Genomic DNA, 24,152 nt, shown 5'->3' on the forward strand with positions numbered 1-24,152 from the left:
TTGGAAGAGCCTTCGGCTCAGACTTAAGTTGTTCGGTTCAGGGGTGTGGTTGTTTGCGCTGTGCCTCCCCAAGCTTAATCCTTTAATTTTATTTTTTTCCCAGCGAACCCAAGGAGTCCGTTCTAGGGAGGGTCTGGAGAGAGCGAATCCCGGTCCGCGTCCAGCTCCCCTGATTGACGTCTCGGCTCCCGCTGCGCCGCGGGGCTGCCCGGCCTGGAAGCCTCCGCGCGCTGCGGCCTCGGCTGCCGAGAGCACCTGCGCTGATGCTGTCCCGTTAACCCTTGGCGGCCGGATGTTGCGGAACACTTTGCATTTGAGAAAGTGTGCAAAGATCTTTGTTGTAGCCCTGTACGGCAAATCCCCACATTTATTTTTACGCTGCATAGATTTTTTTTTTAAAATCTCTCAAAACCGAACGATTTTCAGCCAGTCTGCTAATGAACGTGGTGGCGTCGACAGTATCAAAGGGCAGCTTTTCAAAGCTGGCGGAAGAAAGACACAACTGAAGACTCGAGCCACTTTTATTTATACACATCCTAGTGCCAAAATAGCAGTATTTTATATTGTCTTGTCTTAGGTAAAATGCAGTTTTCGATCAAGCCTGTCCCATTACTTTTCTATGCAAACAGGAGTTGAACATTTGTAAATCCGATAGGCAAATATTTCACTGGCCCTGCTTGTTCCTTAAGCTAATCAATTCCACTGATCTCAGCATACCGCATGGGCTTGGAGAGGGAAGAAGTCTTATTGAGGGACACCTGGGGGGCTCAGTGGGGGAGCATCTGCTTCGGCCCAGGACCCAGGACGTGACCCTGGGGTCCCTGATCATCGGGCTCCCTGCAGGGATGGAGCCTGCTTCTCCCTCTGCCTGTTTCTCTGCCTCTCTCTCTGTGTCTCTCATGAATAAATAAATAAAATCCTATCAAAAGTATATCAATGTGAATTGCTAATCTCATTGGATGTACATTGATTCTTAATTAATCAAAAACATTAAGGTCATGTTTCTACTTGAAAATACAATCGTGTTTGAATTTGAGTGAGTTTGGCCTACTGAGTTTCTGCAGCAGTAGCCACTGGTGGTGGGCCTCATAAAGAGATTCTATAATGGTGCAATATGTACTTGGGAACCTACATCATATTTTAACTTCCTCATAGATAGTGATAACTATAGAAAAGAATACTATTTTTAAAGGTGATGAAATTATAGAAATGTAAACAAGATTCTAATATATCTATGGCAATATAATAACTGTCTAGTTGGGCCTGTTAACATGTTAATCATCCAGGAAAGAATTGTATAAACCCAGACTCATCAAACATTGTAATAGTTGAGATAAATTGCACTAGACTATGTTTCTTTTAAAAAGTTCTCTTGAATCTGTAGAATTATATTATCTACCCAAAAGTTTTAGATAGATAGAGCTCCCCAATTATGTAGCTCATGGATCTATGAATTACCTATGTTGTATGAAAATTTTATATTTATACCAGAATCTGAGTTTTGTTTGTTTCATTATCTGGTGAAAGAATCTATAGATTTCTTTGGATTCCTAAAAAAATCTAGGACGTTGGAAAGATTAAGAACCTCTGTCCTGGTGGACACTCAGAGCTGCCTTATTCCAGCAGTAGAGGTCACTACTGCTCTTTCTGATGATAGGAGGATTTTCCTAATGAGGGTTTTCCCTTATCTTTCTAAGGACAGGAGTTCACCACCTAAAGTATGGTGAATAATTTATTAATGTAAATATGAACTTTGTGTAAAACCAATAGTACAAATTTTAAGGAAGGGCCTCTTTTTATTAGTTAATCTAGGTTTGCTTGTTTGTTTTTAAACTCTCCAGGATATGAGATCCCTTCATTCTGTTTCAAATACTTGTGTCTTTTGTTTGTCCTTAAATAAGTGAGAGGGGGGTCACACGATTATAGATTTAGTGTCCTTTTCATCTTTTTATCAGGTTTTTCATTAAAAGTGTTTTCTCATTTTTATACTCATAAAAAGATGAATATTATTTCGTCTTGTTTCTTTCAGTTTAGAAGGCTAAATATAATCTCTGCAGACACTAACTACTCTTTTCATACAATATTCTGTAGACTTGTTTGACAAAGTCTGTCCTTTTCCTTATGAACTATGGATTTGTAGTTCTTCTCTAATTCAGAAGGGAGGGATGGTGGAAGTTATCATTTCTTTTTTGACTTCTAAGGTCAGAACCAGTTAAAAAGAATACTTGGGCCTTTCTTCCAGGATTCGGTCTTTATTACAATGCTAAGAATGAGCCCAAATGCTGAGGTACTGTTAGCAAGTGATTCTTAGTAATAGAGTTAAGAGGACAGCTTCTGGAACCAAAGGAGACAGTGAGGGAGCTATTTTTCCAATCAATGCCTGGAAAGGCCTGGGACATAATAAAGCTGCACTGTCAGTTATAAATATCTTAGTTAAGGGTGTGTATGTGTGACAGAGAGGAGGGAAGTGTTGCTTATCTCAGGTTTTGCTCCTACTTTGTGAAGTCTCATCCCATGTCACAAGAACAGATGTCGTATTGAACATGATCAGGATTCATAATTTATCTTGTTTCTATTTTGCAAAAATGTGTCAGTATTTTTGCTGACACAGAAAAAATAGCAGTGTGGCATTTCCAGTTGTATTGCTTATCTCAGTTTTTGCTCCTACTTTGTGAAGTCTCATCCCATGTTACAAAAACAGGTGTCGTATTGAACATGATCACAATTCATAATTTATCTTGTTTCTGTTTTGCAAAACTGTGTCAGTGTTTTTGCTGACACAGAAAAAATAGCAATGTGACATTTCTAGTTGTCTCAGCTGAGTTCATATACTACCATGTTTGATGGTAATATTTGTTTAATTATCTGTATTCTCCAATTGATATATGGGGTGAGTGTGGTGTGAAATTATCACACACCCCGTATCTGGATAACCTGCAAAACTGGTATGCTTTTAATATTCATTGAATGATTGAATAAGTAAGGTGTTAAGTTGTAGACACTTAAACGTGGGGATGGAAGGCACTGAGACCTTAATTTTGATGTGGGGTTGCAAGTATTAAATCTGTCGTGAAAAATATTGTACGTAATTGTATTGTGTGTGTATATTGTGTGCTCACTCCTGAACAGATACTACTATTTCAACAATAATTAATTTAACCTTAACCCTTTCCTGTATGTAAGGCAGAGAATTGTTTGTATGAGGATAGTCTGTCTTTCTGATCATTATAAATTTTCTGAAAATGAATTATTCTCCGCTATATTTAGATAAGTTAGTACCACATTTTATCTAGTTTATCTAGTTTAGTTCTGACATTAAATTAAAAGATACTAATTTATTTGTAAAAATATATCTTTTTATTTTTTTAAAAATATATCTTTTTAAAAACTTAGCTTAGTTAGCAGAAAAACTTCCTGACATCAATAATTAAGAGGATTAAGACATTTTGATTATTTGAAACTTTTATTTATTTTTTTTTAAAGATTTTATTTATTTATTCATAGAGACAGAGAGAGAGAGAGGCAGAGACACAGGCAGAGGGAGAAGCAGGCTCCATGCAGAGAGCCCGACCTGGGACTCGATCCAGGGTCTCCAGGATCGTGCCCTGGGCTGCAGGCGGCGCTAAACCACTGCGCCACCAGGGCTGCCCTATTTGAAACTTTTACACCGTAATTTAGGCACTTTTAAGATTAAAAAAAAAAAAAGCCTATCAAAAGCTAGCTTTATGTTTTTAGATAAACTTTAGGAACATTCTCTTAGCCACAAAACAAGAATTCTTGCTATCACTATTATTATCCCCACCTAATTTTTCCTGAAAATATTAGTCATGAGGTTAGACAAAAGAAGAAATACCCGTGTAACATGGGAAATAAGGAAGTAAAGCTACGCGTATTTACAAATGACACAATTGCATACCTAAAACAAACAAGCAAAGAAGAAATCAACTGGAAAAACTATTGGAAACAACAAGATAATTCTCTAAGAGAGTGGAGTATGAAGCATTCAATAGCTCTCATATACACAGTTAAAAAATATAATGGCAGGAATCATCTTATTTATAACAGCAAAACATGAAAAATGTGCAAGACCTAGAAAAATATTTAAGGGACACCCCCCCAAAAAAGATCTAAATCAATGAAAATAGACAGTTATTCTTGGATTGGAAAAGTCAAAAATAAATGTCTGCTATGCCATTAATTCAATCCTGAGTACCTTTTATGGAAAATATTTTTAATTCGGGAAATAGTGAAATACATGTACTAAAATACTCCAAAATAAAATAAAAGTTTTTATTTATCTAGTGCATTGACGATCAGCACCCACATGTCTGCCCTTCATGCCACAGAGCTTCCAGGCAGGACAGATTATCTGTAATCTCTGTCACTGATTTACTATCCTTGATTTATGTAACGATATCAGCTAATAGGAAGAACACTCAGCACTATTGACCGAAAATATAACTGAACAAATAGTACTCCCTTCCTCCTCCACCAATAGCATCAACATTTTTTAAAGTATGTATTTTTATAAGCAGAATATCTGCAAATATATTTTTCTCTTTGAAAATATGATAATTTGCTTTGTAATATTAGGCATTTTTGAGTGTTAGTGTAGCTGTATGTAACTCAGTAGGAAAAAAATATCTAATAAGACCTGGAATTTAAAAAGCTCACAGTTGTTATCACTGCATTGGTTATGCTTTTCATACAAACATGAATAGCCACACCCACACCCACCTATCAGGGTGCAAATAAAGGCTAAGAATGAGGGTGCCGGTCTAAGACAGTATAGCCCCAAGACAATGGGCTGGCCAAGATAACAACAACAAACAAACCAAAATGCTACTGGTAGATTCTTTATAATGTTTATATTTTGTTGGGCAATATGGCATAATGGGCAGAGGGCATGGACTGTAGGCTCAGACAGTCCTGGTCAAGTCCTGGTACTGGTGGTATTTACTACCCGTATGCCTTGGGTAGTTTACTTAACCTCTCAGAGCCTCCGTTTCATCACCAAAGAACTTAATGGTTTCAAGAATTAAGTAAGATAAATGATTATCAGGACTTGGCTTCTGAGGCATGTTTCAGTAAAGGTTAGTTCACTCATTCATTCTACGATTTTTTTTTTTTTTATTGAATGCCTGCTATGTCGATCCTGCTCACAAATGTGTCCCCAACCTCTAGCACACTACCTGTCACATAAAAGGCTTTCAAGAACTATATGTGAAATGAACATTAAGTCTCTACTCCTATAGAACATACATTCTAGTAATTTCCATCCTCCACCTTCCTATTGATGATAGCAAGAATGCCAGAGTAGAAAAAGGTGGGAATTTAAAGGAATTTTCATTTTAATGTTATACAATTTTGTTACATGACAGAAAAAACTTGAAAATTAACAAACTTCTGAAAATTAAATAATGGTTCTGTTGCTAGTTTCAGGGCTTGAAAATGAAGTAATAATATGATAATGTTACCTCAAAAAATTGTATGTTTTCATATCAATCTTTTCAAATCAGCAGGAATCTGACATCATTAACATAAGACCCCATCCAGGTCATTAAAATGAGCTTTTACACAGTTACTTTTTGAAGAGAAATGTTCTCGCATCTTATTTTAATTAATACACACATAATTTGCTTTTATGGTCAGATATGTATTCTTCTAAGAAAAATTAAAACTAAGCTGATCTTAAAATACAATATTTACTCAGTACTAATTAATGGTACACAAATTTGGAAAAATCCAGGGAAATAATTTACTTAATTAAAACTCAATACTTTGCTTCTATATATTTGAGTTAAAGGAATTTGGGAATGCAATCTCTGCAGGCAAGAGAAGAAAGTAATTTCATGGGTCTCATACCATTATCAAGAATCTGCTTCCAAGCATGATTTATAGGTGAAGGGAATAAGAGGCACAAACTTGCATTATAAACTAAGTCATGGGGATGAAACGTACAACATAGGGAATAGAATTGATAATATTATAATAACTGTGTATGGTGACAGGTGGTTACTGTGGTGAGCATTTCCTAACATGTATATGATTGTAGAATTAATATATTGCATACTTGAAATTAATATTATAGTATATGTGAACCATACTTCGATTGAAAACACACTCTCCTGATTTAGCAGATAACCTGCTATCTTTCAAAAAATTATTTTGTAAATGCCATGAGAATGTTTCACTTTCCATACCAAATACACATACACACATAGAAAATACTACAAAGCAACACACTTGCTGGGATTTGTGTTGTTGACTTTGAGTTCCTCATTGATTCTTGTAGGAGTTGCTAATCCTGATTGCAACAAATAAATAAAAAGATGAGAGACAGGAATTTGATGGCTTACAAGAAATAATGATAGGAAATGGACCACATTTAGTGTCTGAGCCTCTATTTGAAATATGTATGAAGGCTTCACTAATGGTAAAATAACATTGTCTTTATAAACAACATAATATTCTGTAAAATATAAATAATGTAATGTAAAAATAAAATGTTAATTATGTGCCCAATCACAATAATAATGATTTTGATTTAGGAATCTGTGGTCTCTTAATTATTTTAGCAGTGTTTTGAACATTTTAAAACTTTGTCTATTACTAAAGACAAAGTGTGGAAAGAAGCGAGAGCAAAAAGAAGTTGACATTTTCTTTTTGAGGTTTGTCTGTCAGAGCATAAGGCATGAGTTGAAATTTTACTATTCTTATTAGTGTCTAAAAGAAAAGATAAACACACGATGATATAATATTATTCTTAATTTATTGGCTTCTTGAAATTTAATTACCTGATTGCCTCAAGGCATGAACAGTTTTGCTATACTTTTAGTGAACTCAGTTTTAGTGGATTTCTTGTGAGTAGGTCCAGATTTTTGTGTTTAGATGAAAAATATTTATTTCCTCACACATTCTTTGTGAGCCTGTACAATATCTGCATTAATTTACAGGAAAGGTGATACACATCTCTTTGAGAAATGTCCTAATTTTCCATCATATTGTCCAATTAAATGAATTGAAGAACTCTGGTGTTTCTAAATTCAGCCAACAGAGAATAGCTGTATGACAAGTAAATAAGTCTTGCTGGGAAGATGTTGCTTAAGTGATAAAATGGTTCAGCCAACAAGTGAACCAAAAAATTAAATATTAACTAAGAAAGGTAACCTTTGCTAAAGTGATACCTCACAAAGGACTCAGCTATATATAGGATTGAAGATCTCAGTAAAGTCCACCAGCAAAGGATGGTTTCCTGGAACTTCAAAAATTTTAAAAGCATGAAGAATCTATTACTGCTACTATTGTGTGTTTTTATTGTTAAGTCACAAGCTCACTATTATGACGATACGGTGACTATTTTTAAATTTTTATATTATTACTAATACTATAATATAAAAAATAATAATGTAATCATGTGAATATTTTAATGATATTAACATTGATTTTAGTTATGAAGCTGAATGTCAATCTCAGGGGCCCATTTTATTTAAAGAATGTTACATAGTATTTCTTACATAAAAACTAAATAATAATGTCTTGTTTTTTGTTTCTTTACCTTTATTTTCCCAGGATGAAGAAGAGAGAATTGTGGTAAGATAGTTTTTCTCACTTGTTATCCTGAGTACTGTGATTTTGATTTAATTCTAGCAATATGTTATTGCAACTATAAGGACAAATATGAGAGTTTTGCAGACTATAAAGTTATGAAAAAGCAGTATTTTAAAAGAAAAAAGCTATGGTAGATTATTGTTTGGTGAAGGAAAGTAATATATAGCTCCTGAAATATATTGGTGACCTATGAGTGAAAATTATAAACTAATCTAAAAACAGAATAGACCAAGTGCAGTGATAGAAAATGAAATAATTGTTTTTTTTTCAAGTGAGAAAATATAAATCATAAGGAATATTTGTTGTTATTATTAATGGTTATGAAACATAGTTCAGTATAATTTATTCATTTGTAGAACAGTTTTTCCTCAACTACTATTTTTGCTGATTTGTTTCTGTGGGTTTGAAGACAACAAAAATACAGAAATGCATTGAGGGAGATAAATACTTAAAATTTTTTATTTTATTCTTAAACGAATCATGATCAAATTTCTCATATATAACATAGTCCATCACACTGGAAATAAGAGTACACAATAATACTTAAAGGAAGTGATTTGTTCCGATCATTTGGTGAATTTGAAGGGAAATCTAAATTGTTTTAATTATCAAATCACACAGATAAAAAGATAGTTGTCTGATTAATTGCATTAGGTAAGAAAAATGTAAAGAGTGTTTAAGAGTAAACTTTGGTAAATACTTGGCTAAGCACTTTAACATTTCTACTCACAAGCTAATCCTTTCAGAGATAGTTTACTAGATTAGGCTCCCAAATGGATTTTCTAGTTCAATTATTTCACTAAATGATCTTCACGAACCTAAATATCCATATAATTTCTTTAAATATTTTTAATCTCCCATGTGTAGTAATGCTAGACCTAGACCGTCAACGCTACCTCACTAATGGCACTCTGAAATAGAAAGGAAATATTTTTCTTCTATTATAATTTGATTTGCAACAAACAAGTGAATCACATTTCATAAAATTCCTGGTAGGACAGACCAGGACCACATGAAATATGTACATTTTCCCCAACTCCTCACGTATTACTATTTTTATTCCAATCGCACTTACCCCGATACTGTAGTGATTAAGCAGGGTGGGATCTGGAGACAACTTGTCTGGGTTTAAAGCCTACCATATTCTCACTAAATGTTAAATATTATTTTAGCTTAATGAATAAATTACAGTAAAATTCAAAATAGAGTCATTGCATGACTTCTAGGCTCACAAAATAGCTGCAGAGTTTAGCCTTTGCTTCAAATCTAGTCATTGTTATTGTAATTAAGCCCCTAAAAGTGTAATTGCTGACAAAGACCACATGACAATATAGTTAATCCCAGCTAACACTTTTACACTGCATTGTATATTTTCCACATCATTATCTTTGAATGTAATATTTTTAAGTTAGCAAATAATTTTAACCATAAACCTTGAGAATTATTTTAAATATGAGAAAATTATGGTGTTTGATAAAGAAATCATGTAGGAAATTTCAAGAGAATGGCTTAAGAAATAATTTTGTGGATACAAAATAATATTGAAATTAGTGGAGAAGCCATTTAAACTCTAGTATCCATCATATGCTATTGCAATAGAAATAAAGAGTACTTCCTATGTGTCATGTGCTCTTTGGACGGTGTCATATGAAATGCCATTTAATCCTTACAATCATCTTATACAGCAGTTACTATTATTATCCCTATTTTACATAAGGAAACTGGAGCACAGATAGAATAACTTGCCCAAGACTTTGTAGCTAGTAAGTGGTAGGGTTAAGATTTGAACCCAAGCCATCTGACTCCAGAATACCTTGTTCCTCTTCAAATGTGCTAGAGTCAAAGATTGTCTTATTACAAATAAATCCCAAGTAAATTTCACTTTTAATAAATCTGTATTGCTTCTTAAATATTATTATATAGGAGTTAGGCAATTTAATCAATTCATAAAAACTGAACGTGGGAAAAGAATGAACAATGATTACAGGGATTTAGTAATCCAGATAGCTTGACAATATTCCTTCTGACAGTAATATTCTGACAATATTACTATTTTATATATTTGATGTATCAGGAATCTGATTAGGAATCTGAGGTCATTACTATTCATAATCTGATACAGCTTTAATTGAAGGCTTGTTTTTAAAAACACCCTCAGGTGCAATAGCTTTTCACGCAGTTTTTCTTTCTCTCGTTCCTGAAGATGCATAAGCAGCCTATTTACCAACAAAGACTAGCCAGCTGATAGACCAGAAGCAAACCATTAATCATGCAATAACCTAAATGATAAATTGAGTGTATTGGAACAGTTACATGTCATATCTATGATAACACTTTCCATTTTATTTCTTTCTCTGAAGTCCACTGTGGATGCCCGTGGTCATCGGCCCCTTGACAAGAAGAGGGAAGAGGCTCCCAGCCTGAGACCTGCTCCCCCTCCCATCAGTGGAGGTGGCTATCGAGCTCGTCCAGTCAAACCAGTAGCCAGCCAAAAGAAATTAGAAAGAAAAGCCCCTGATGCTGGGGGCTGTCTTCATGCTGACCCAGATCTGGTGAGTGCACTGATGTTTCTTGTCATGATGGGTCTCCCATGCAGAGAGTCCCATGGGTCTCATCATGGCTTCCCAATGTTGCCTTGACCCACATCATCATCATTATTTTGTTCCTTTATTTTGGAAATAATTATAAAACATATTGGGCCTTGGGTTAAAGGTTCCTTAGTCTTCTTTAGTATGATCCCAAGATAGTAAATTAGGACACATGCATATTGTTTTTAGCTTTGTATTTTGCCCACCACATTTGGTCAGATGGTAAAATTTTCATAGTCCAGTTATATTTATTTTATGGTAAGGACTAATTTTAATCTTCATAGGAATATGACGGGAACTCTAGATTTTCGGGACAGACATACAGAAAATTAAATTACAAGTTTTTATAATGGCTAATGATATCGTTGAATTTTCACTGTGTGCTGTTTCCACAAATACTCATAATCTGAATCCTTTATCTAATGCCTGCTATCTTCTTTGTTTGCAGGGAGTGTTGTGTCCTACAGGATGTCAGTTGCAAGATACTTTGGTAAAACAGGAAAGGCCAATCAGAAAAAGTATAGATGAATTAAATAATAATGTGGAGTCTGTGTCCCAGTCCTCTTCTAGCACCTTTCAGTATATAACTCTGCTAAAAGACATGTGGAAAAACAGGCAGAAGCAAATAAGAGGTAGAAATCCTGTATTTTATCTTTGATACTCCTATAAAATTGGAACTGCTTGGACTGCTGTGGGCATGCATGATTCTGGGAAGTCCAACATTTCTAGATGAGTCCAAATAGCTCCCACTGCTCTTAGTATGAGCCTGATTACTCTAAGCTTCTCACTTAACCACCTTTACCCACAGCTTGCCATGTAGGCTCCGTTCAGCACTTCTTAGCTAGACACATTTTCTATGAGAACAAATTCACCATGAGTTCTTATTTTCATTCTATAAGAAATTTGTGAATCAGAAGACAATATTCAGAGTTAAATTTAGTATTTATAAATTTCATACTTCAGGTTTTGAATATAAGAGGGTAATCTATGATGCATTCAATTGTATTGCAGATAGCACTACCAAATCTTTAAACTCTGAGATCTGAATGTTGTATGCTGTTGGCTGGATGGTTAGGAATCAGCTAGTGAGTAAGCCTGTTGTAGGCATCCCAGTGAGTAGTTTATCCAGTTCAGGACATTTTTCAAAGGTATCATGACATCCCTCTTGAAAATTTCAAGCCTCTAGAGTACTTATGTGAGATGGATAAATAAATCAAGTGTATCCAATCCACACAATGTTGAACTTCAAAGATGGAAGGCCTAAACACTGCTTTCTCCTCTCCTCCTCACCAGAGAAATAAAGAACCTATTGTATTTTTTATTAGGCATAAGTTTTAGCTTACTCCTAAGTAAATTACTAGTGTAATAGTTAGACTTTATGTTAATTTGTGTATGTCACAGGCCAAATAGTTTCCTCTAAGTACAATTACATATCATGATTGCCTGACTAGTTCTGTGTCTATTAGATTATTCTCAGCAAATCAAAATCACAACTATATGTTTGAGTACTCCTAGTTTTTTTATTCGGAGAAAATGTTTACCATTCCTATGTGATTTCTTTTTTTCCAGATAATGAAAATGCAATAAATGAGTATTCCTCAGAGCTGGAAAAGCACCAATTATATATAGAGGAGACTGTGACCAGCAATATTCCAACTAACCTTCGTGTGCTCCGGGCAATCCTGGAAAACTTGAGAAGCAAAATACAAAAATTAGAATCTGATGTCTCAGCTCAGATGGAATACTGCCGCACTCCATGCACAGTCAGTTGCAATATTCCTGTGGTGTCTGGCAAAGGTAACTAGTTAATAAACATATTTCCAGAGGGTTCCAGAATAAATCCTCTCTAAAAAAGAACTTCAAAACGCTTAGTGGCTCTTCCCCAACCAATCCTAATGACATTAGAGCAATACCATGAAGATATCCCTAGCATGCCGTGTTCGGACTTAGCCTAATGTATTTGCCAGTTTTTGATGAACAGGATGTAGTGTAACCATGGTGGTAGCTCCACCTGGCTAATGCACATGTTTGCTTAGATAGGTGGGTGTAGGAGTTTCCCCATCCCATGTGTTCTGGCAAGTTATGTATATCCTAGGACATAAAGGTTGGAGAAGGGCTTATTTCATCCCCTTGGGTAATAGAGCTGAAAACTGAGTTTGGTTTTGTAAAAAGATAATTCAGTTTCTATAATTTATTCTCAAATGTCATAAATAAAATATTCCTCAGTAACCTGTGTAATCAGTTATCTCATAAAATTGATGACTAAAGACCAAGGAATTATGTTGTAGTTCCCTGAATATAATATGCTATTTTATGTTTGCAGAATGTGAGGAAATTATCAGAAATGGAGGTGAAACATCTGAAATGTATCTCATTCAGCCTCACAGTTCTATCACACCATACAGAGTATACTGTGATATGACCACAGACAGTGGAGGTAAGTGTTGGGTAGTGGTTGACCTATTATGCTGTAATGATTTTGATACCATAAAATGCCAAGAAATAAGACCTAGCTTTAACATAACTCACAATGAGCCATTTGATTTGGAACTTAACCTGATATTCTAAAGGTTGTAAAATATCTATGATTCACAATTTGGAGTAAGATAAAAAAGTGCCTGTAGTCTCCAAAGATTTTAAGTTTTCCTTTCATATATTTATTTCTTTATTGTATCCATTTTGAAGCACTAAACATAGGTGAGCATAAAGTAAATTAAATAGGTGAGGAATTGAGACATTCTCCTCAAAGTGAGATTATTTGTTTTTGGTTAATATGTGGCATGTTTGTTTCTTTCACCCAAAGGATGGACAGTGATTCAGAACCGTCAAGATGGTAGCGTTGACTTTGGCAGGACGTGGGATCCATATAAACAAGGATTTGGAAATATTGCAACCAGTGCCGATGGGAAAAAATACTGTGGTCTACCAGGTAAAAACTGGGAGTACAAAATAAAACATCCTGTTGAAAAGTTTTTTTATTTCTGCTTAGAAAACACAGCGTTGAGAATCTATTTTTAGGAGTTTTAGGAGGATAGGAGGAGTTTACAAAAAGAATGTGAAAACTAAAGATAAGGGAAGAAAGGCAGTTTTTAATTTCCAAAGGTGTTATTTTTGGTGAGATTTTATATTTTATATTTCCTATAGGTGAATATTGGCTTGGGAATGATAAAATTAGCCAGCTTACCAACATGGGACCCACGGAACTTCTGATTGAAATGGAGGACTGGAAAGGCGACAAGGTGAAGGCCCTCTATGGAGGATTCACTATGCAGAATGAGGCCAACAAATACCAACTCTCAGTGAGCAAATATAAGGGAACAGCTGGCAATGCCCTCATAGAAGGAGCTTCTCAACTGTTTGGAGAGAACCAAACCATGACCATCCACAACGGCATGTATTTCAGCACGTACGACAGAGACAATGATGGCTGGTATGTATGGTGTCTTCCCCCCCTGCTTTAAAAGCCACCATGGATGCTGTGATTGGAGCTATTAATGGTAGCTCATGTTATTAATGACAATCATTTCTTTGGTGCTTCCTGGGCCTTAGCCACCATACTGAGCTCTTCATATGTCACTTTAAACCATTTCTGCTATAAGGTTGTCATTATTATTCTCACTTGACAGATGAAGTTTAGAGAGACAAAGTAATTTACCCAAGGTCATAGAATAATCAAAGGTGGGGATGCCTGGGTGGCTAAGTGGTTGAGTGTCTGACTTTGGCTCAGGGGGTGATCCCAGAGTCCCAGGATCGAGTCCCCACTTCGGGCTCCCTGCATGGCACCTGGTTCTCCCTCTGCCTTTATGTCTCCACTTCTCTATCTCTGTCTCTCATGAATAAATAAAGAAAATCTTAAAAAAAAAAAAAAAGAATGATAAAAGGTAGACCTCAAACTACAGCACAATTGCCTTCTGAGTAATGAGCATTTAGATAAATTTCTCTATCTGTATATTCCAACGTGGATGTTGGAACCTTCATTTTGTTTTCCAGGGTTCTACTAGTGGAGCTGAAAACTGATATGTCAGTCTAAAGAAACAAATGTAGTTGAACCCATCTCTTTCTTGCTATAGGGCGGAGAAGGCCTTTTGCGTGTTAGTTTGACTTTACTTATAGAACCTGTACTGCACACAGCACTCTTCTGCGGGTGCTTTGCAAAGAATAACTCGATAGCACTGCAGTTCTAATAATCCCAAACATTTCCTTTCAGGATAACTACAGATCCCAAAAAACAGTGTGCTAGAGAAGATGGTGGTGGATGGTGGTATAATAGATGTCATGCAGCCAATCCAAATGGCAGATACTACTGGGGTGGACATTACAGCTGGGACATGGCAAAACATGGCACAGATGATGGAGTGGTATGGATGAACTGGAAGGGGTCCTGGTATTCAATGAAGAAGATGTCTATGAAGATCAGACCCTTCTTCCCACGGCAATAACCCCCAAAAACATAGATTATTTTTATTCTTCTATATGTAACAACGTTTTTATATATTATGTCATTGGAATATTCTTTCACACATTGTATCCCCCTAAAACTATCAAAGAATTGTGAGTGTGACTTTTTGGGAAAAGTATTTAGGCTAAATGACATTAAAAATGGCACATGAGTTTCTTTTGTATTTTCATTTATAGTATCTGATCAAGAACTAACTCAAACGATAATTGTGAAGAGTGTTTGTAATTTCAATTTCAGTTGATTGTAGAAAGTTTCAAATTAGGAAGAGGAATTCTCTGTCCTTGTTCAGAAGTCCACTTTAAAGACTAATTACTTAAGATCTGTCACACATGAAAAAACTTTCAAAAAGATTTATTAATTAAACCAGTCTCTGTTACAATAAATTAATGTATTCTTATTTTGCAATCCACATGACCAATGAGTTAGGCTTTGAACTTGTAAGAAAACAGAAACAATCACAACTTTAAATAGATAATAAACTGTCATTGAACATAGGAAGATTCAAAATCTCGCTCTGTACCATGGAAAAACCACTACACTGCCATTTTGCAAGATTTTGGGATCAGACATCCCAGTAGGACAACCAGGGTCCGGTCTTCATCATTTGTATTTTGGGAGGAATAGTGGGGTAGGAAACAGATGTTGCCTATTGTCCCTGGAATTTAGGCCTGTTGACCTCAATTAGATCTTTGTTTTTCACGTGGTAACATCAGAACTAAAGTAAAAATAGGCTTTCTTTTCTTGCAACTTCTCCCCAAGAAATAAGTATATCAATTCAATACTTCCTTTATCTTCCATTCTTCCATCATTTGACTCCACCTGCCCTGGGCAACCCCATACCCCTAGATTCTCCTTCCCCAATGCAGCATCACTGCCACTGATTTTCATGGAAACTTACTTGAAGCTCGTCCACTTACCTTTGCATCTAGGCAGAGGCTATTAATTTCTATCATAGAAATGCTGTCACTGTCTTCATTCCTCATCAAATCTAACTTCAACTTTTACCTGTTTTCCTTCCCATAAACTCTGTCTCACCTTTACCTATACTCTGTTACTCTACCATCACATATATGGTCCTAAAAACAGGACATTCTGACCAAGTTACCTCCTGCTTAATGTAGCTTTTGTTAATCTAAATGCTATAATACAAATTCCTTGACCAGGAGTGAAAATGATTTGCTACTTGGTCCCAGCACCGTCTCCTGCCCCCTTCACTACACATCTATGTTCTTGTCACAGTGAATTTTCCACCATCCTAGAGAATGTCAGGCCCTTTTATATGATGCTTCCATTTTAATAGCCTCTTTCCCCCAATGCTATCTGACAAATTATTATTCATTTTTAAGCCTCACTTTAACTCCACTTTTTATGTTTTACATACCTTTCTCCTTTACTAATGGTGAACTCCTACACACCTTTGATTCCAGAATCATCAGCCTGTCAGAAAACATGATTTTTATAAATTCATAAATATTGGATGACTAAATCCAATGATTATCAAGGTCTGGGATAGCTCCCCTCCTTCTTCTGTATAGAACCCATTTTCCAATGAAGTCACAGAAACTTAATACTGAAAATAGTTAAAAATAGAACTTTTACAGCAAGACCAAGTATAGCAAAAGCCCACTGGATCAAGGATGGGAAGGTGGCAGGAGCCCAATCCGAAGGAATTATCCCTTAGACCTTTGCTCAAACCCTTAGGAACTCACAGAAGATCAAATAAGCTTCAGGGAAAGCCACAGAAAACAACAAAAAAACAGTTAAAGTAGACAAGCTGATAGTCAATTCTTAGTTAATGTGCAAATAGCAGGAACACAGAGACCATACCTGGATGACGTGTAATATCTAAGTCTATCTAGAAAGAAGTAAGCCTTCTTAAGTTATCATTTGGTAAGAAATGCTATGTATCTGATTTTGTCCTTTCAAGCATCACAAATTTGAATACAATATAAAAGTAGAATTAGGATACATAAAAGTTTCAGAAAAGATTAACTCGTGACTTTTATGAAGATAATAAAAAGATTAGTTGGGAATTATTAATCCCACACTGCAGCAGGAGAACCATAACATATTTTATTCTAGGACTAAGAGTGATGGGACGCCTGGGGGGCTCCATGGTTGAGCGTCTGCCTTCGGCCCAGGGGGTCATCCTGGGTCCTGAGATCTAGTAGCACACTGGGGTCCCTGAGGGGAGCCTGCTTTTCCCTCTGCCTGAGTCTTTGCCTCTGTCTCTGTGTCTCTCATGAATAAATAAATAAAATCTTGAAAAAAAAAAGACAAAGTATGTAAAAAAGCTAGGAAGATATATGTACTTGGGATGTAAATTTCCAGTTCCTCTGCATTTAGGAACTAAGGAAAGTAGGGATGCCTGGGTCTCAGAGGTTGAGCGTCTGCCTTTGGCTCAGGTCATGATCCCAGGGGTCCTGGGATCAAGTCTCACAGCCTGCTTCTCCCTCTGACTATGTCTCTGCCTCCCTCTCTGTGTCTCTCATGAATAAATAAATAAAATCTTAAAAAACCAAAAGTAAAAAAAGAAAACAGCTAACCAATGTTGGAAAACCAACACCAGTGTTGATGTTCTGAAGGTTTTAAAATATATATATTGCCAAATAACTCTCAAGAAAAATGGTAACAATTTACCTTTGGCAGACAGAATTACAGGTGTTTATTTTTCTTCTCCCTCAATAATGCTGAATGCTGTAATTAAAATCTTGTAAACTGAACACAGATTTTTCCACATGGACCAGAAAATGTAGGTGATGGGACACACCACCAACTGCAGTAGCTTAGCTGATGTTGTTTGACCATTACACACCAGGCATCATGTACCCTGACCATCTAAACCTGCAGAGCTTATTTACAATATGGATATCCTGGTATCAAACCAGGTTTATTACATCAGAGACTCAAAATGGAAAAAGGCTCAGAATCTGCATTTTTAAATAAATGTCTCCAAGAGACTCTGATCCCTGACTAGATTTTAGAATAACTGACATCTGCATTTACCTGAGACTCCCATCCTTCCCATGGAGCCTTTCTTTCACTCAAATGGTGACCACGAGGCAATATTTAGGGCAAGTGATCATATTCAAAATGATTGATTTCATAGGTGGCCACCACCTATGTTTAAAACTTGACTTGGAAAATAAAAATAAAAATAAAAAAATAAAAAATAAAACTTGACTTTGGTTTAAACAGCACAGTCTCCAAAAGCTGGAACCATTGTTTCTGCTCTGTGATCTCTCAACTCAAGTGATTCTCACGGTTGAACTCTTCGTTTTTTTCAGTGTAGAAACAACTTAAAAATGCTACCTACTGTTTGTTGAGGTGAAATTGATTTCTGAATTCCACCCCCACCCCACAACTGGGCCACGTGGCTTGATGCTCCCTGCTTGAACTTTTACTGTTGCTCAACTCAGCACTAAGGCACAATATGTTGGTGCATAATTACAGCTAAACTAGCAAACAGAATTATTTCTGTTTATTTTAACATTAATTGGGGCTTTAAGTTATTGAAGTAGTACACATTATTTGCAGACATTTTGGGAAATATAGGAAAAGTAGAACCGCTTATAACTAACAGGAAGACAGTTACTGCCCTAGTTTATGTTTTTCATGTGATTCTGTACATGTTTTAGCATTTGAATTTTTCACATTGTGTCATGGAAAATGTTCCGTGTTACTCAATATGTTTAATGTTTTTCTTTAATGTTATTTTCTGGAAATTCTTTTTAATGGCTCTACAATTTTCCATCATGTGACTATACTCTAATTTTTAAGCAAGTCCCTGTCACTTAAAATTTAGATTTTTCTGAACTTTTTCTAATAAAGAAAATACGGAAATTAGCATCCTTCTACATAAACTTTCTATATGTATATAATTGGTATTACATATAATATATATTGTTATCTACTTTTTCCAGAGTAAATTTTTAGAAGCAGAATATCTGGAGGAAATAAAGGGATTGGTGTTCTGAAGGTTTTAAAATAGATATATTGCCCAATAACTCTCAAGAAAAATGGTATCAATTTACCTTTGGCAGATAGAATTACAGGTGTTTGTTTTATTTTTCTTCTCCTTCAATAATGCTGAATACTGTAATTAAAATCTTAACAATTGCTTTAATTTTAATATCTTAATTACCAGTGAGAGTAAGAGATTTTTAAAATGTTTAATGACCATTTGTCTATCTTCTTTTGAGAGTTACTTTTCATATCTTTACCCTAATGCTAATTTTCTATCAGCATAAATAATCTTTTTTAAAATAATCTTTTATATGAATTCTTAACCATTTTTTACATGTGTAGGATAGCAATCACGAATAGGATATTACCCTCCATTTATTCAAATATTTTATTTCCTAAATAGTTAGACTCAAAGACTCATATGCTTATGCAAATAGTCTTGACTGGAATCAATATTAACCATTATACCCTTTCTCTCCTCCCAGCCAAGCTGTGACCACTAGGTGATAAGTTTTTTATTTCGTTTTTTTGACTGAATTATATTCATTTTCTCAACAATTTTTTATTTTGAAAAATTCTGGTCTTACAGAGAAATTGCCAGAATAGTTTAATGAATACCTCTATGTCCTTCACCTAGATTCACCAATTGTTTGCTACACTTGCTTTATCTCTCCAAAGGAGATACTTTTAAGTAGTTTTGTAAGAGCTTATGCAGGCCTGCAACCTTGAGGTCATAGACCTATTGTAGACAGAATCAAAGGTGGATTTAGCAAATATTTTTCAGAATGCTATGTTGCAACAAGCACGTAGCACCTTCAGCAATGAGGTGATGAATAGGGAGACCATTGTCTAGTAACTGAGTATTTCTTAGCTTAAACCTGGAATGTTAACTTAAATTTTCTTGCCTCTATGGTTGGGAAGTGTTGCTTTTACTATGTGGAAATGGAGGACATTCTCTTCCCCAGGTACAAATCCCTCACCATAGTACTGCCTTCTGTGATGTTTAAGGCCCTTGCCATCCCCACCCACAATTAATTCAGGGTTTTTCTCCATAAATGAGATTTACAAAGTACTTGAAGTTCAATTAAAAAGAGGATATAGATGAACTAATAATGAGCAAATAGATAAAATATATATCCCCAAAATGGTTTCTGTGAAAATTTTGTTACCTACAGGCAACTTTTATAATATCCATCACTACCCAAATCTGAATTTTGTTACTTCTCAAGCTGTTATAGCAAATAGTAAATGTTGTACTACTTTACGCAAGTATAAAAAATATTTAGCTTATGATTCTCACCTTCCACATGTACTTACATTAATATAGTGTCATTTTCTTTCAGGCTTTTCTAGATATGACTTGAGGTTAGTGAAGTTACCTGGATGGGTCTTGTTCTGATTCACCAGCTACCTCCCTAATGTCTACTAACTATATTGAAAATGTATTTTATTGGATGAAAGGAGAACCCATGACAGAGTGTAATTAGGGCAACAATAACACTGGGAAAATAATTACAATTAAATGGTATGTGTAATACAGTTGACTCTTGAACAATACAGAGATAAGGAGCTCAGATTCCCACACAATAGAAAATCCAAGTTTAACTTTCGACTCCGCCAAAACTTAATTACTAATAGCCTACTGCTAACCAAAAGCCTTAACAATAACATAAACAGTCAATTAGCATATATTTGGTATGTGTGTTATACACTATTATTATCATAAAATAAGCTGAAGAAAGTATTATGAAGATAATCATAACAAAAAGAAAATATATTTACAGTACTGTAAAATATCTGTGTATAAGTGGATCTACTTAGTCCAAACCTGTGTTGTTCGAGGGTCAACTGTATTCTTACATTTATCTAAAACTATAGTATCTTCATCCGAGAACTCATAATAAATGATGTGTGGAACGTATAGGGTTTGAGCCTATAAGAATACTGTTGTGAGCCTCATCCCCAGGTGTGCTCCTTATCATCACATTATTTAACCACCCTAAGCTGCTATTTTCTCACTAGATAAATCAATTTATAAAATGTTCTTACCTTTAAAGAAACTCTAGTAACCACTGATCAAAAATATTCTAAAAAATTTTCCTGGAAATGTAACACTTTATTCTAAAGGGTTTCCAGAATCTGAAAGCAAATATGTAAACAGAACACATGAACCAAAATGTGAATAATCTCTTTTAATAAAAGATTAAATATGACATCAACAGAAATAGAAGGGATTTGTGCATTTAGTAGGAGGGAGCTGCAATGGATGACCTTTACAGTTCCATTTAACACGTCGATTCGTTAATTCACAAACATTTTATTGGGTCATTACTTTGTACCAGACCTTGTGTGAAATGGTAGAAATAAAACACAGTAATTGCAATTAAGAAAAGAGCAATTAATTAATCCATCTTCTTCACGTACCATAGCGTGCTGAAGGAAACATGAAGGACAGCTACAGGCTAACTGCCGGAGACCCATCATCTAGATGTAAAATTAAAACACAGTTGGACATTTATTCCATTCCTTACTCAGGATCAAAATCCCAAATTCAGCATTTTCCTCACTGGAAGGAATATCTAAAATCCATGTGCTTTCCTGGCAAAACCTTCAGGTTCATGTCCATTTTACTCCTTCATTTATCTATTTATTCATTCACCTAGGGGTTCTGTTGAAATGTATAACCTAAATAAAGCTCGCAGAGGAAGAAGGCATGGGGTCAGAGGAGAAAAGCATCATGAGGAAGTCAGCAGAAGTTCAGGAAAGAAAAAACAAACAAACAAAAAATGTTAAAGGAAAATGTAAAATAGAAGCAGTTTTTTAAAAGTTCATTATTTATAACAACACCTTCTAAATTAATTAAGAAATGCAGTTTAGAAGTGAAAGAACAACAGGAAAAACAGTTAAATGGGAGACTACAATAAAACAAAAAGTAAATTTAAAATAAATTTGAATTTCAGAATTCATCTATTATTTTAGGGAAGGCTTCTAAACAGAAGGACAGGTAAAGATATATAGGTAAATACACACAAAAACAAGAACCTGTGAGTGAGGACAATATTAATATTTAACAAGTAGAATTTGTTTCTAAAAGCATGAAATAAGAAGGGGCACCTGGGTGGCTCAGTGTTGGGCATCTACCTTTGTTTGGCTCAGGTCATGATCCCGGGCTCCTGGGATGGAGCCCCATGTGGGGGTCCTTGCTCAGCAGGGGAGCCTGCTTCTCCCTCTGCTTGTCACCCCACTCCTGCTGGCTCGCTCTTGCTCTCTCTTTCTCAAATAAATAAATACAATCTTAAAAATATATATAAAAGCATGTAATTAGTAAAAAAAAAGGATATTATGTAATTAAATACTTGAAAATTAATAATTAAAAGATGACTCACTTATTCCACATGAGGTCAGAGTTGTAGGAAAAAGAAAGATGACTCACGCCTAAAAAAGCAGCTAATTAAAAATTAAGAAAGACCTTTCTGAAGCCCCTAGAACAAACAAAAGAAGTACAAACTGAAAGGAAAAAAAATGTTTGGCCTAAAAAAAAAGTGGGGGGTGGGAGTAAGAGGGAGACTAGTTCACTGAAAAGCTGTACTTTAAAGATGAGCAAAGTGATGTAAGCACAGGAGAGAGTTTATGTATAGATTTGTTTTATTTGACAAAATTGGCATTTTTATTCCACCAGCAAAGAATACTTTACTTGCTGGTCCCAGCAAAACTGGCTATCCATCGAGAAGAAAACAAAAGTACACGTTCTTCATAACATATTAAAATAAATTCCAGGTTAATTAAATATTTAAAGGCAAAAAAATAAAACAATAAAAATATTTGAAGAAATTGTTTAAAGACTCATCTGTAGAATCCTGGGGTAGGTGAGACATTTTTTTTTTTTAAGATTTTATTTATTTGTTTGTTTATTAATGAGAGACACAGAGAGAGGCAGAGACACAGGTAGAGAGAAAAGCAGCCCCCTGTGGGGAGCCCAATGTAGGAGTCGACCCCATGACCCTGGGATCAGGACCAGAGTCAAAGGCAGGTGCTCAACCACTGAGCACCAACTTTTTTTTTTTTTTTTTTTTTTTTTTGCAAATGAGCAGATTTATTGAGGCAACAGTGGCATCAGGGAGCAGGGGGTTTGGAAGGGGGCTGGGGCCTCCACGGGGTCCATGAGGTGCGGGCCTAGCCCTTTCCCAGCACGCAGGGGCCAGGACCAAAGTTTTAAATTAGGTCACCACCAACCTCCTGATGGAAGCTATGGTGATTGTCAAATCAACCAAAGAGAAAATATTTCACTTACAGAGCAAGAAGGGATGGTCTGGTTAAGACTGCTAATTGCCTACCTCAACAGGTATTCTCCTTTTTAATAGAATCCTAATTAAAATTAGGATAGCCTTGTAGTAGTCTTGTATTGTTAAGGTGTCTCAGCCTCTCCTGAAACTAGGTATGTCCATGTGACTAAGCCGTGGCTGGTACGACATAAGTAAAAGTGCTGCATGGAACATTTTGGAAAGTTCCTTAAAAGAGAGAAGATACTCCATTTCCCTCTGTCTTCCCTCTATCTTCCAGATTGCCACAGAACATGGTGTTTGACAGGACATGAGGTAAACTTGAAGATGAAACCCTTTAATTAGGATGATGGCTTCCTGAAGACACAAAGGGGAGATATTACTATACACTTTTTTGTGAACAAGAAAGAAGTTTCTGTCTTATTTAAGCCACATGCATTAAACCTAATCCCAACTGATTAAAACGAGCACTAATGTTACTGTAAGGAGAAACTCCTACATTTAAGGAGTGGGTTAAGAAGGAATTGCTGGTCAAAAAGACCATGAGACAAATGAGAATGGTATACCAAAAACCAAGAGAAAAATGCAGATTGAAGAGGTAGGGTGGGAACAAAAGCAGCAGATGTTTAAAAGATGTCACACACAGGGCAGCTTGAGTATAGGGCATTAATTTTAGAACTATGAAGTTCTGGTTGCCTGGGTGGCTCAGCTGTTGAGCAGCTGCCATTGGCTGGGATCATCATCCCAGGATCCTCCAACTGAGTCCCCCAAAGGGCTCCCCACAGGGAGCCTGCTTCTCCCTCTGCCTATGTCTCTGCCTCTCTCTGTGTGTCTCATGAATAAATAAGTAAGATCTTTAAAACAACAAACAAACCCCCCAAAACTATGAAGTTCCCGTTGACTTTAAAAAGAGAAATTTCAAGAGAGTGGTAACCAAGTGAAAACCAAGTTAAAGTTGGCTTCCACTGTGAATGAGAGAGAAGCTACATTAATATTTAATTTCAGGAATAAGGGAAATGGAGCGATAGGTTAAAGGTAAGATGGAAAACAGATATCTGGTGTCTTTTCTCACAACTAAAGTATATCTCTAATGATCACAATTCTGTGAATATTGGCTTTTGTTTATTAGATTAAAAGAGGTTACCCATTCTTTGCCAATAAACTCAAAGTCTTCAAAATAAATGAGAAACGAATGGCCTTTCACATTCAGAGTCACTTTCATTTGGGGACCCGACTGTCCGTAATAGT

At 35.6% G+C, this 24,152-nt stretch overlaps 1 protein-coding gene across 1 annotated transcript; it reads left to right on the plus strand.

Annotated features, from left to right (window-relative positions):
• Positions 1-7,213: 7,213 nt before the first annotated feature.
• FGB (fibrinogen beta chain) lies at positions 7,214-15,041 on the plus strand. Its single transcript, XM_025439222.3, has 9 exons — positions 7,214-7,352; positions 7,573-7,593; positions 9,972-10,163; positions 10,648-10,831; positions 11,769-11,996; positions 12,523-12,636; positions 13,003-13,128; positions 13,344-13,629; positions 14,407-15,041. The coding sequence occupies exons 1-9, from the start codon at positions 7,248-7,250 to the stop codon at positions 14,636-14,638; spliced, it is 1,488 nt and encodes a 495-aa protein (XP_025295007.1). The 5' UTR covers positions 7,214-7,247; the 3' UTR covers positions 14,639-15,041.
• The last annotated feature ends 9,111 nt before the right edge of the window (positions 15,042-24,152 follow it).

This window comes from Canis lupus, chromosome 15 (assembly GCF_003254725.2).
Source record: "Canis lupus dingo isolate Sandy chromosome 15, ASM325472v2, whole genome shotgun sequence".
Lineage (NCBI taxonomy): Eukaryota > Metazoa > Chordata > Mammalia > Carnivora > Canidae > Canis > Canis lupus.